General features: G+C 41.4%; 1 protein-coding gene across 1 annotated transcript; it reads left to right on the top strand.

Moving 5' to 3' along the window:
- The first annotated feature begins 541 nt into the window (after positions 1-541).
- Positions 542-11,060, top strand: rab14l (RAB14, member RAS oncogene family, like). Its single transcript, XM_083902691.1, has 8 exons — positions 542-643; positions 4,417-4,475; positions 5,190-5,243; positions 6,526-6,703; positions 7,349-7,415; positions 8,327-8,414; positions 8,654-8,684; positions 8,774-11,060. The coding sequence occupies exons 2-8, from the start codon at positions 4,424-4,426 to the stop codon at positions 8,949-8,951; spliced, it is 648 nt and encodes a 215-aa protein (XP_083758817.1). The 5' UTR covers positions 542-643; positions 4,417-4,423; the 3' UTR covers positions 8,952-11,060.
- Positions 11,061-12,419: the final 1,359 nt, after the last annotated feature.

Raw genomic sequence — 12,419 nt, 5'->3', positions numbered from 1 at the left:
AAAATATTTGAGTTCTGACTTGAAAGTCAGAATTCTGAGATTAAAGTCAGATTTCTTGAGTTTAATATTATTGGTATCATGGACCATGTATCGCGTTTCATCTATCGTGAGGTACCCACCCTTAGTTAATGTACACTTTTGCACTTTACTAATTCTGGACAACATGAAAGGTTTTTCTAGCCTGCTGTGGCTCTTAATACACATACTAATAAAAACATAACACACTGATTGTTCTAGTTAGGTTCTACATAAACCCACATGAATCCACATGTCATGTCAAAATTATTCTGACAGGTCCTTTAAGTTGAACTACAACCAAAAGTAGACCTGAACCCAAGTCAAGCATTTGAATACCCCCCTCTATTTAACTCATTTATTACACCGTAATGACGACTTCATTACAGGATTCTGCACTTTATCGTGTATGTATATACCTGTACAGGTGAGGCTGTCTTCTTAGGGCCATCGTGTGTCAAACCGCCGCAAAAGATGCTCTTTGTCCCAGAAGCCCATTGTACACAGCGGAGGAAACCCTGTGCGGCGGGCAGCCATCTTGGATAGATAGATCATTCTTGAGCCAGGATAACCTGCAGACCTTATCTGAGCAGCTCAAGACCACGTAGCTCAAAATACTCCATTCCTGGTAAGCACAGAGATTTGGATGCTACTTGAACACACTCACAAACCTTTGTGGTGTCTAATAAAATGTAGCGAAGCCGATATTTAGAGCGTCGAAACAGCTGGAGCACTTTAGCTAGTCTGTGTTTGTAGAGAGACAGTTGACGATGCTAGCTAACTAAATATTTTCAGCTAATGTCTATAATTTGCTTCCAAGAGTATGAGAAATACATTTGATAGCGATTACCACTGCGGGCAAAAGGGAACATGTTCAATGTCGGGGGAAATGTGGGTTGACAACCGATCGACGCAACGTATTTACCTTAATCCATCTTTCGCATCTAGCTGCTAACTAGCGTGCTAAAGCTATCGCTAGCTGTTTTCAGTAGTTTTTATGGACTGTAAACTGAAGCCACATTTGTTTTGCCGACCTAGTTATTACTAATTTGTTACGGAGTCGATGGCATGACATGCGAATACCGGCAGCCGTCATACGTGTTGTGATTAAAGGGGGATTTGTTGTCAAGATGCATGTATTGATGTCAGCTAGTTGGTGGCCAGTTAACGCCAACTCACCTGTCAACAGCCAACATTTGGCCGTGAAATCTAGAAATGGCTATGAAATATGGATTTCTCCAAGTAAATATGGGATTTTCTTTTGTCATGTGCTTGTAATCATATGCGTTCCGTCTAATTCGAGATACTTTTGCCGGATAAACTAAGCTAGCAGTCGTCGGCCAGGAGCAGACGAGATGTTACGGAGTCGAAATAGAACTGAAAACCGAACGATCCACTCCGGGTTGTTTACAGTCTAGAATGTTGGGGCTCTTTATTTGTGCAATTTCTTAGATCGAGGATCGATCATGTCGTGGTCGTTTGTTGTTGTGCTTTGCGCAAGTTCCGATGCTAATGACGTAGCTTAGCCGTGCCTTTGGTTTCCTTTTAAAATAACAGCTGTGTATAACCTGATAGCTGAATGTGTCTACAGAGTAACAAAACAACAGAGCAATGTTATCAAATAATGCTACCCTTATTTGCCATTAAATACTGGATTACTGTGTTTATTGTTTACCCTATTTGCAGTCTTGATATGAAGCGTAGCATCAGTGTTTGTCCTACCTTTTATATTGATTTTCACTATCGTACATCATTAATTAATTTATCACAGTATGGGATTATTTGCTATGTAAAATAGGATTATTTTATGATATTCCTTTTAAGGCTCGTCAGGAGTCACATGATTTTAAATGGTGGGCCAGAACATCTGGGAGGTTCCGTGACTAAATATGTGTCATGATTTCCTGACAATCCCTATTTGCAGTACACAAAAGGCACATATTCACTCCGTTTTAGAGGCTGGGAAGTCCTGCATTCTCTCCTTTCTATAGGAAGTTGCTGTGGAGCAGAGAAAGGGCTTTGACAATGTGTCTCTGCGGAAAGATTCACTTGGTTAGGGAGTAAGAGGGAAGTGCTGAGGCTGCAGTCTGGTCACATGGTCATGTCTCGTCTTCTCCTTGATACATACTCATGGGGTTATTTTCTGCATAATGAGCACAAAATGAGGTCGAGTATCACAACCGATTCATATTATTTTGTGACTGGTTTTTGGTTACTGTCTGTCACGGCTTTCATTCCAGGGCATTGAAAACTGTCACACTGGGGATAAAGATGCCATGTGAGGGTCATGTGACAGAAGGCAGGCGAGGGAGGGAATAAAGCCCTTAAATGTTATGCCAGTGTTTGGAAGGTTCCTTAAGGGAGATGTGTGAATGACTTCGTCTTAGTCTCCGTTTCACATTCAAACTTGGCGCACCTGAATAGTGTATGGGACCTGGTCGCAGCAAATTCTTCAATGTTAGCCAGACCAAGTCGGTTGAAAATAAAGAGATTATGGGAACATTTCAGTTACACTAGTTACACATCCGTGCAATCACCACAGTAAGCTTTTTAGTGTGAACAAGCTTGTGCTGCAAGTTTACTTTTATTGTCAAAAGCAGTCATTCACTATTTTTTGAACAAAGTCGTCATTCAGGACAAAACACCTCACGGTGTATGATGATTAAACTGCAGTGTCATATTTAGCCACAGTTAGTGTTGAATTAGCCTGAGTACTTAACCAAATGTCAGGTCAAGTTGCAGTTTGCAGAAGACTGCTAATGTGAGCCAACAAACACAGTGAGTCGCAGCCAGTCGAGCGCTAAAAGTTGTTTATTTAATGTAACTTTCTCTGTTATTTAGGTGTATTTTGTACCAGGAAATGTAATTTATTCAAGTCCATTTCCTACTTAATTTGTGGTGTTCCATTGTATCAATAGCTTACGCCTTTCTGTGTTTTCCTCACGTGATTGTAACTCGAGTCGATGTCAGTATTTGCCAACATGATAACCGGCCAAACACAAAGTTTTTGTTCATCTGATTCTCTATATCCTACACAATAGTATCTTGCTACTCCATTTGTGTCATGCTTCCGTCTTCTTATCACACCCCATCAACATTTATTTCTGGTGGTGTCAGCAATAATCTGGTCAGTCACTGAACAACAGATGCAGAAGTATGAGCATTACATCAGCTTTGGGTTTCTGATGTGGTGATTTCTGCTTTTTTTTTTAAGGAGCATAGAAACCACCAGCCTATGAAGTCATTATGGGCTAGAATGCAGTAGAAATGGTCTTGATGCTCAGAAGTGGCCTTGCAAAGTGAATTTGGTTGTTTAATCACAGTAATTGTGCGAAAGCTTCTCCTGATTTTCATGTCGTCGTGGTGGCGCTGAGTGGTACGTTTCTAGGTTTTTCCTTTGTGTACGTGGATTGTGTGCAATGAAGCATCAGTACATATCAGCTAGGTGTGACATCTATTTTCAGCTGTGGTGCTGGAGGTGTTCTTGTAAGGACCACACGGTTTAGGTGTGGACAGACCATGCTCAGTGGCATCAAAGTCAGCCACTGTCACATGTTACAATGGAGACGGCAGGGTAATTTGGCGCGAGTGTGGTACAGATTTTGCTTACTTAACCACTGTGAGGCTTTCTTAGAAAATAATCCATCACTTCACTTGTTGTCGACATGGCTTATCTTTGGCTCTTGTAGCCATGACAACCCCTAATGGTTTTCCAATAGCCTCTGAAGTGAGTGTTTGGCAGGTCAATTCACTGTATTTAGTGTCTATTTTGTCTTGAAATGTCCATATCATATAGTTTGGGGAGGGGAGGGGAGGGAGACACACTAGCACTGTTGCCTTGCAGCAAAAAGATCCGGGTTTTGCGACCCGGGTCGGACTGTGTGGAATGAAATGTGATATCACCGATGATGAAAGGAGCGTGATGTCACTATCTAGGTACCAGACGTACCTGGCTGTTTGTTCATAGCAAACTTGCCAAGTGACTTACTGAGGGCAGTGCGGTAGAAATGCGACATAGATATTGCTAAACTTCTGCATGACTAAAGACAGTCGGGCCAATAGAGGGCAAATACCCATGTCAATGTGCCATACAGGTACTAGTACTAATGCAAAGCGATGATTGAAACTATTACAAAGTAAAAAGAAGTACAAAAATCTAAAGTTCAATAAAATCTTTGTACTTTCTGATCCGAATTATTAGTAAAGCAAACCCTGTCTGCTGATGTAGGTTTGTAGGTTGACAAAGGCATGGTTTATACCACTGCTGATTTAATGTGGTAAAAATTATTGTGCTTCTAAAGACCCAGGTCACTGAGGGTAAAGGTAAATGTTGCATGTTAATGTTATATTGATTACGTGAGATGCCTTTATAAACTTGAACGTTCTTCTTCTTTCTTTCAGAGCCACAATGGCCACTGCACCGTACAACTACTCTTACATTTTCAAATACATCATTATTGGTAAGTGTGAAATGACCATCGTGCTTGTCTCTGTACCAAGTTATGCAAATAAGCCCAAAGGAAGGATCAGTATACAACGCTAATGATGTTAGGAATTTCAACAGGCCGCCTCATTTTACTTTTATATTCCACTTGTACTGACATTACCGTTTTAAGTTGTATATACATTTAGAAAAGTAAACACACACCCACAGCTTTGGGCTATTTATTTTCCTCCTCTGTCAAACCTTTCCTCAGAGTTTTTTATGAGCGTAGTTTGTTTGTGCAGCCTGAAAAGAAAGTAGCTTTAATTTATTGTTAGTTCTTTCTTCTTTTTTCATTCACTTAGTAACCGGCATTTACATCTTATGATGGCACTTGCTGCAGATTAATTTCTGTGCTGCTTTAATGGTTAAATAAAATTGTCAGTGAGCGTCTCAGAAATATATGATTTTTTTATTTTGTTCTGTAATCTGTTTTCTTCTTTTGCCGAGCTGCAAATGGAAGACTTACTGATGATTACCTATAGTACAAATATGATCAAGGCACAAGACGAATGTGCCATTGTCAAAGTGATTATCAGCATTTACCATACGGCTAAAAGTCTGTAAAGCAGAATACATTGTATCAAATGCTTTATGTCTCCATTGAAGTACTGCCTCACAGAGGGGGGGGGGGGTAATTATTCTTCTCTTCGCTCTTGGTTGACCTGAGTTTCTCTCCATCTCTCCACAGGGGACATGGGGGTAGGGAAGTCATGTTTGCTTCACCAGTTCACAGAAAAGAAATGTAAGTGCTACTCTCTTCTCCTTTTCATTTGTAGTCGACGTAGGCAAGGTTCTGCCACTGCTGCCAGGTTCAACTTAGTGCGTCTGTGAATCACTTGAAATTTCTTTATGCGCTCGCGGAAGTCGGTGTCGTGGAAGCTCGGCACTGAGACTCTTCTTCTGTGCGTGAGTCAGCTGCAGCTTCCAATTACCATTCAGCTCTGTTTTGTTTAGTGTCACTATTAACAAGCCAGATGCTGTGTTCCTCATTCACTGGTCCGCATTCACATCCTGTGTACGCGCACACACACACAAAAAAACACACACACACACTGGGGTGATTTACTAAAGATTTTTTGCCGCTTTCTGGGTATTACTGCTTTCAATTTGCTGCGAGTATATAATGACTGATCAATTATTGATGCACCTGCTGCTTACTTACAATGGAGATGAGGTGTAGTGAGCGAGAGACTTAAGATAATGTATATACACAATGGTTTACAACATAATAAATCAATTATGTGTATACAAACATTGTTGTGAGCTAAGAGAGGTAGCTGAAAAGCGGAACATGATCTGAGAATTTTAGCTGTACATAGAAATGGAGTCTCTACATGTCATTTTTTTCTAAATAATTTTTGCATTATAAGAAATCATTGTACACTTTTTTCCATATGTATTCCAAATTTGCATGGGGATATCCTTCCTGTGGATATTGTCTTCCAAAAACTTGCAGCACATTCTAGAGAGAAGAGAAGTAGATATAAGTAAAAAATAGGGCTGCAGCTATCGAATACGTTTGTAATCGAATATTCAACCAATTATTTTTCGATTAATCGAGGACACAAAACGCGAAATTATTATTATTTAAACTTTTGACTCCATTAATTGAGGAATTGGTAATCGGTACAATACTCGATTAGCGTGTTGTTAGCGTGTGCTGGAAGCATTAACTACTGGAAGCTTTGGGCTCAGACGCTGAATCATTGAGGACGTGCTGTTGTCGTTTACGGTGGTTACACTGCACCATGTTGGCTTCTTGTTTACGCGTGAAATGGTCCCACACTTTGGACATTTTCTGCCTCTGTCATCGCACCAGCTGAAATCTGGATGTGCGGTGTGCGTCTGCTAAAACGGTCCACGTGAAACAAAGATCCCTGCACTAAACGGGCCGCGCGAGATGGGAATTAAACACATTTTTGTAATAGTTACTCGAGTAATCGTTTCAGCCCCGGTAAAAAGCAAGTTTTTGACACACTGAACTTAAATTGACCTTCGTCTCACCTCTCCTCTCTCTACTCCAGTCATGGCGGACTGCCCCCATACGATCGGCGTGGAGTTTGGCACGAGAATCATCGAGGTGAGCGGTCAGAAGATCAAGCTGCAGATTTGGGACACGGCGGGACAAGAGCGATTCAGGGCCGTCACCCGCTCCTACTACCGCGGAGCCGCCGGAGCGCTCATGGTCTACGACATCACTAGGTTTGTTCAGACGGCGCTTTATCGCGTTAATGTATGTGCATTATATGGACTTTGCACCGAAAAGCTTTCGCGGAGTATGTGATGTGATGTGATAACCATCTCGCAAGGAGTTCAACGAAGGCAAACGCTTCTGGAAATTTGCAGTCCACTCCCTTTGACTCCCTCCTGAACAAATATACGGACACTTTTGCAGCTTGTGTTCTTGGCCAAACTGTTCGATAGTATCAGTGGTCTGCCAAATAAACACAGTCCAGCATGTGGAATGTTTGTTGTCACCACACCCAACTGTCGTCAGAGCCCCGAGGGTCCCACAAATGGTGCTTAACGGCAAAGACATGAGATTGTTTGCTTTTCAGTTCATCTTGATGCTCACAGCCTCTGAGGGGCCTATATACAGTATATAGATGTATATATAATATTTGTACAATGTGCAAATAGTTGTGAGTCTGCAACTCAAGAACAAATGACAGATATATCTTTTTGTATTATTGTCAGTTTGTGAAGGGAACATTTCCACCAGAATCCTGATGTTACTTCTGCAAATCATCTTTTAGATAACAGCAGTGACCAACTCTTTTCTGATCTTTCTTTCAACGTTGTTGCCTTATGCTTGTTGTCATAGTAACCTGTCACTCTGTAACACAGGAGAAGCACCTACAACCACCTCAGCAGCTGGCTGACTGACGCTAGAAACCTCACCAACCCCAATACTGTAAGAACACGTTTATTTCTTTTTGCCCGCTTTAATCTGCTCCGTTTGTTATATTTACTGTTATGTTTTAATCCATTATTATTATCATCCCTTATTTCTTTCAAGTACACCCCTGTTGTCACACTCCCTCTGTGATGTCCTCCACTCTCCCCCCTCAGTCTGTTTGAAGCCCTGTCCATCCCTTAAATTGGATTTCTTGTTAAATTTGATTAGCCTTCAGTCTTATGTACAGCTCTTATGTACTCGGCTTTGTTCCATCAGGGATGTGGGTGTCTGCAACCTGCCACCTTTGATCTAAATTAAAAATGTTTTCCTTTTTGACTTTATGATAATTTAGCATATAAGTCATATTTGGATCATTTTATGAATAAACGAGGCCTCATAATGAAGTCTTTGTATGTATCGTTCCTGTTGCCACCTGCTTTAAAAAAAATACAAGCTGCTTCCTTCATCTGTCCTGTTTTTGTGTAGTACCTCATAGCAGCCATGCGGTGGAGCTAGAAGCCCCAGTTGTCAACATTTGCTTGTGCTTTTTTTCTCTGCTTTTGTTTGAGATATAAAACATGTTTATATCGTCTTAAGACTTTAATATTAAGCAAATGTATTTAAAAACGTTTCCTGTTTTCACTTTAGTTAAATTACACATTTTTAATAATGTGTCTGTTTTTCCTTAGTTTTTTTTAACACCTTTAGTGCTGATTGGTGAAGAAGTTGAATAATTGACTTGAAATGAACTAGAGTTTATTACATTACACGTCTAATTACATCACAGTTGCCCTGGGCTCTTTGTTTAACTGACAACTCGACTAACGGCTGCTTTTGCGTTCTATGCTACAAAGAGTGAATGCTTGTTCTGTCGATAAGATTTTCACACTCTCGTGTTTCCTTTTTTCCCCCTATTCTATTCTCAGGTGATCATTCTCATAGGAAACAAAGCGGATTTGGAGGCTCAAAGAGACGTCACGTACGAGGAGGCGAAGCAGTTTGCCGAGGAGAACGGTGAGCCGGTCACACAGTGAGGTGTTAGCTAATCGCTCCATGTTGTCCCGCGATGGCATCTTCCAAAAAACTCTGCTCTGTCCCCCATTTTAAACAAAGATTACACAAAGATTTAGATCCGAGTTCTTGTATTTATATTGGAAGTATTATTAACGAAACGATGGGGGCAAATGAGGACCCAGCCTTTTGAAACCGTCTTTCTGACTCCGTCTGACTCATGTCTGTCTCGTGTCCTACAGGTCTGTTGTTTCTTGAAGCCAGCGCAAAGACGTAAGTGCACAACTGCAGTGATTACAGACCCCCTGAAACATCCTTTGCCCCCCTTTCACGTGTTTTTTTTTGTTGTCGTCTGCTTTCAGAGGTGAAAACGTGGAGGACGCCTTCCTGGAAGCCGCTAAGAAGATCTACCAGAACATCCAAGATGGCAGCCTGGACCTGAACGCCGCCGAGTCGGGGGTCCAGCACAAGCCCTCGGCCCCGCAGGGCGGCCGGCTAACCAGCGAACCACAGCCCCAGAGGGAAGGCTGCGGCTGCTAATGACCAAGCAAACCCTGTTCCATCCTCCCTTTTCTCCTCCCTCCCGCCTCTGTCCACCAAACCAAACCCCCCCCCCCCCCATTCATCCATTCCTTCATTTCTGTACTTTCATCCACCATCACTGCACCAGGAGTTGCATGAGCGAAAGAAAGGGGGGCAGATATTGACATGGGCCAGACTGAGCCGGGCTGTGTGGACTACATCTCCTCTCCTCCTCCTCTTCTCTGCCTATGTATCTTATTCTGTTGCTTAATCCTGTCTCACTCCTTTCTAAATTCTGTCCGTGTGTTGTCATCCCATAACACTCCTCCACTCGCACTAGTCCCCTAACCCTCCTGTAGGAGTATCCTCGACACCACCACCACCACACATTACACGGGTTACTGACACTTTAGCTAGATGTGACGTTCATATAAATACGATAAACCGAGACTTTTTTTAACGTTTGGTTTTATAGCCGTATGACACGTAAGCACTGCGTTAAGTTTCGTCCACCACTTATTACAAAATGTCTGTACAAATCAGGTCTATAATGTTCTATAATCCCAGTCTCCTGGTGCCTCTCCTGCATTCGTGGCTAAAACAGACATGCAGGCGCGATATCTGAAAATGAAGTCATTAAACCGTACAACCACACCAGTAGCTACCGCGTGTGTGCGTGCGTGTGTTCAAGAATGTGTAGCCAAGTGAGCTTTTTGTGCTTTTAATTCAGTTTCTGCTTCTTGACACAAAGCAAAGTTTCCCTGCCAGAGAGAGAGAGAAGATCATTTCAAAAAAGCACCTACAATGAATATGTGGGTGATTTCTCAGTCTCTCCTTCTAGATATCATGGAATATTGGATGTTTTCCAGTCTGTGTCGTGATTGTTGGTTTAAAAGTTAAAAGGATGGGTGTTTGTTTTTTTTGTTTTTTTACACCAACAAGAAAAAACTAATTTGGCTTTTCTGTTCTCGCTGGAAAGATTCATTCACGTCAGTTTCTTTGCACCAGCTCTCTCCTATTCCCCAACCACAAACCTCCACAGGTCATATCAACAGATTCTGTCTTTACCAGCATTGTCTCTGTCATTGTTTGTTGCCTTACTATAATTGATTATTAATCTTTAATCGTAATGGATTTGCCGCACTCGCTCTCTTCACCCCGCTTGTCGGACTCGACCTCAGTCGTGATCGCGTCGGCCATATTTTTTTTTTTTTGCATTTCACAGATTAACAATACGCAACACAAGCGGTGTGTTTCAGCACGGTCTGAGGCCCACGTCTTAAATATTCAGATGTAAAAACAACAAACTATTTATTTCATGTGTGGCTACCCTGAACAGTTCCTCTTGTGGTAATACGACACCAAGCAGCATGTCCCCCTCCCTCGCAAAAACAAAAGAAAACATCAAATTCTCAAAATACTTTTTTTCTTTCTCTAAAAATGACATGTTTGTTTTTTTCTGTATCATAGCGATTCCTTGATTGGACAGCTGTATATATTGCTTCTTAACTAATGGTGATGACTTAGAACTTCATTTGCTGGCTCTGCCAAGACTTGTACAGTTGATGTGCTCGTGGGTTGCCTGTAATTCATACTTGGGAAATTCTGTAACATAGTTTCTATTAATAAATGTATGTAAAAGGACAAGACACCTTAACAACACCGCCCCCGGCCCGACTGCACACTACTGAACCTGCCCATTGGTTTGAGCGGAGAGAAAGTGGATCGATTATGATGTGCAGCCTTTTTTTTATTTTATTTTTTTTATTTATGTCTGCAAACTTTTCTTCCTCTCATTTCTGTGTGGAGTGGAGAACGGGACACTTTTGTTTATAGATTTCTCACACCCTGTCATGAGAAGGGCCTGCATCACTGTCTTAACCTTTTGGGGGAGTGGGGATTGGTTTGCTACTGTGGGAAGTTGGTGGGCTGGGTCTATCTTTTGTTTCCCCGTGTCCCGCCTCTTTGCAGTCTGAGTGACCACTTCCTGCTTTTTGTCTGTCCACAAGTACAACAAAAAAAGTACATATGTATAAATTTTTAAAGGAGCTGTGCTAACATTTAAATGCGTTCTTGCGTGTATATGATTTTGAAATGTTGACATTTTGATTTTAATGATAAAATACTCTAGACAAAAATAAATTATACATAACCTGTTGATGCACGTCTGTTTATTTTTTTTGGTGGGGGGGGAGGGAAAGTCTGGGATTGAAATTGAGGCCAGTGTGGGATCATAAAGTACCCGACTCGGTCATGTATTTCAAGTAGCACAATTGCTTTGTATTTTATTGCAACAAAATTGCACCAAGGCTTAGAGGGAGAAACAAACAGGAAAAATAAAACATTTACAAAAGAAAGCAGAGTCTGTCTACAAAAATCGGTGGAGGCTTAGTCACAAAGAGTAGTGGTATGGTTGGTCAAGGGGAGGAATTAAACAAAAAAAAAAAACAGACCAGAAGCCAACACTGACAGTACCATGTAGAAGTCAAGGCAGCTTGTGGTTGACTTGTGTCCTCAGGCAACGCAGTCAGACAGGGCATAATGGTGAGAGACGAGAGGCTGCAGCTCAAATACTGAAAAGGAGACGCAGACGTGAGTGAAGGAACATTTTTGTTACAGTGGAATTCTGTGGTTTCGTTTTATCTATAATGGTCACTCAGACATTATGTAAGACAGCAAGTGACAGGTCCATAAACATTTTCGGTCCAGTGTCCCCCCCCCATTCCATCCCATCCCATCCTATATATATTTTTGGCATTTAGACCATGTGACATGAAGTCAATAGTCAAGAGAAACATGTTCATTCTGCGAGACCCAGTAGCTACTGATGGTTTGTGACTGGCATGTATCAGAAAGTTAAATTAAACCTTTATACGAGAAAGTTTGAGAAAATATATTAAAAAAAAACGATCTACTGAACTGTAGATCACCCTGGTCCCTCTCCACTGACTGGAGACAAACATTTAAATCCAATTAAAAACCAAACAAACAACAGCTATTCCTAGCCTCAAAGCCACTTCTCTACACTTGTTATGTGAGAAGTCTTAAACAGCACCGCCAATAGTGTCAGAAGGTCTATTTGTTCTCAAGGAGTGCAGTGAAGCAATTCTGGAAAAGGCCAGTGGCTTGTTCTCCCTCATTCCCTTGCTCCCATTTCTTTTATTATGGCACATGGTTGCAAATACTGCAAAAAAAAAATACACACACAAAAAAAACACATTCATACAGAACAAAACACACGTGTTTTCATCACCAAGCACACAACCGATCACTAAGTGATGGACAATGTTGGGAAAAGCATTGGACAGAGGCCTCAGGTTACAAACACTGATTCCAGAAACGCCCCAATTCAAACAGGTGAAAATGGAAACCGTGAGATCAGTCAGATGGAAAAGTGTTAAAACAACAAAATGAGGTTAAGTGTTTGGTTTTTTTTTTTCTCATTGTCGTCAGCATCAAGGAAAAAAAAGAATATCTAACAGTGAT

Source organism: Microchirus variegatus (assembly GCF_963457635.1).
Source record: "Microchirus variegatus genome assembly, chromosome: 16".
In the NCBI taxonomy this organism is placed as follows: Eukaryota; Metazoa; Chordata; class Actinopteri; order Pleuronectiformes; family Soleidae; genus Microchirus; species Microchirus variegatus.
Note: the sequence above shows the minus strand (reverse complement) of the source record. Positions and strands in the feature narration are given on the sequence as shown.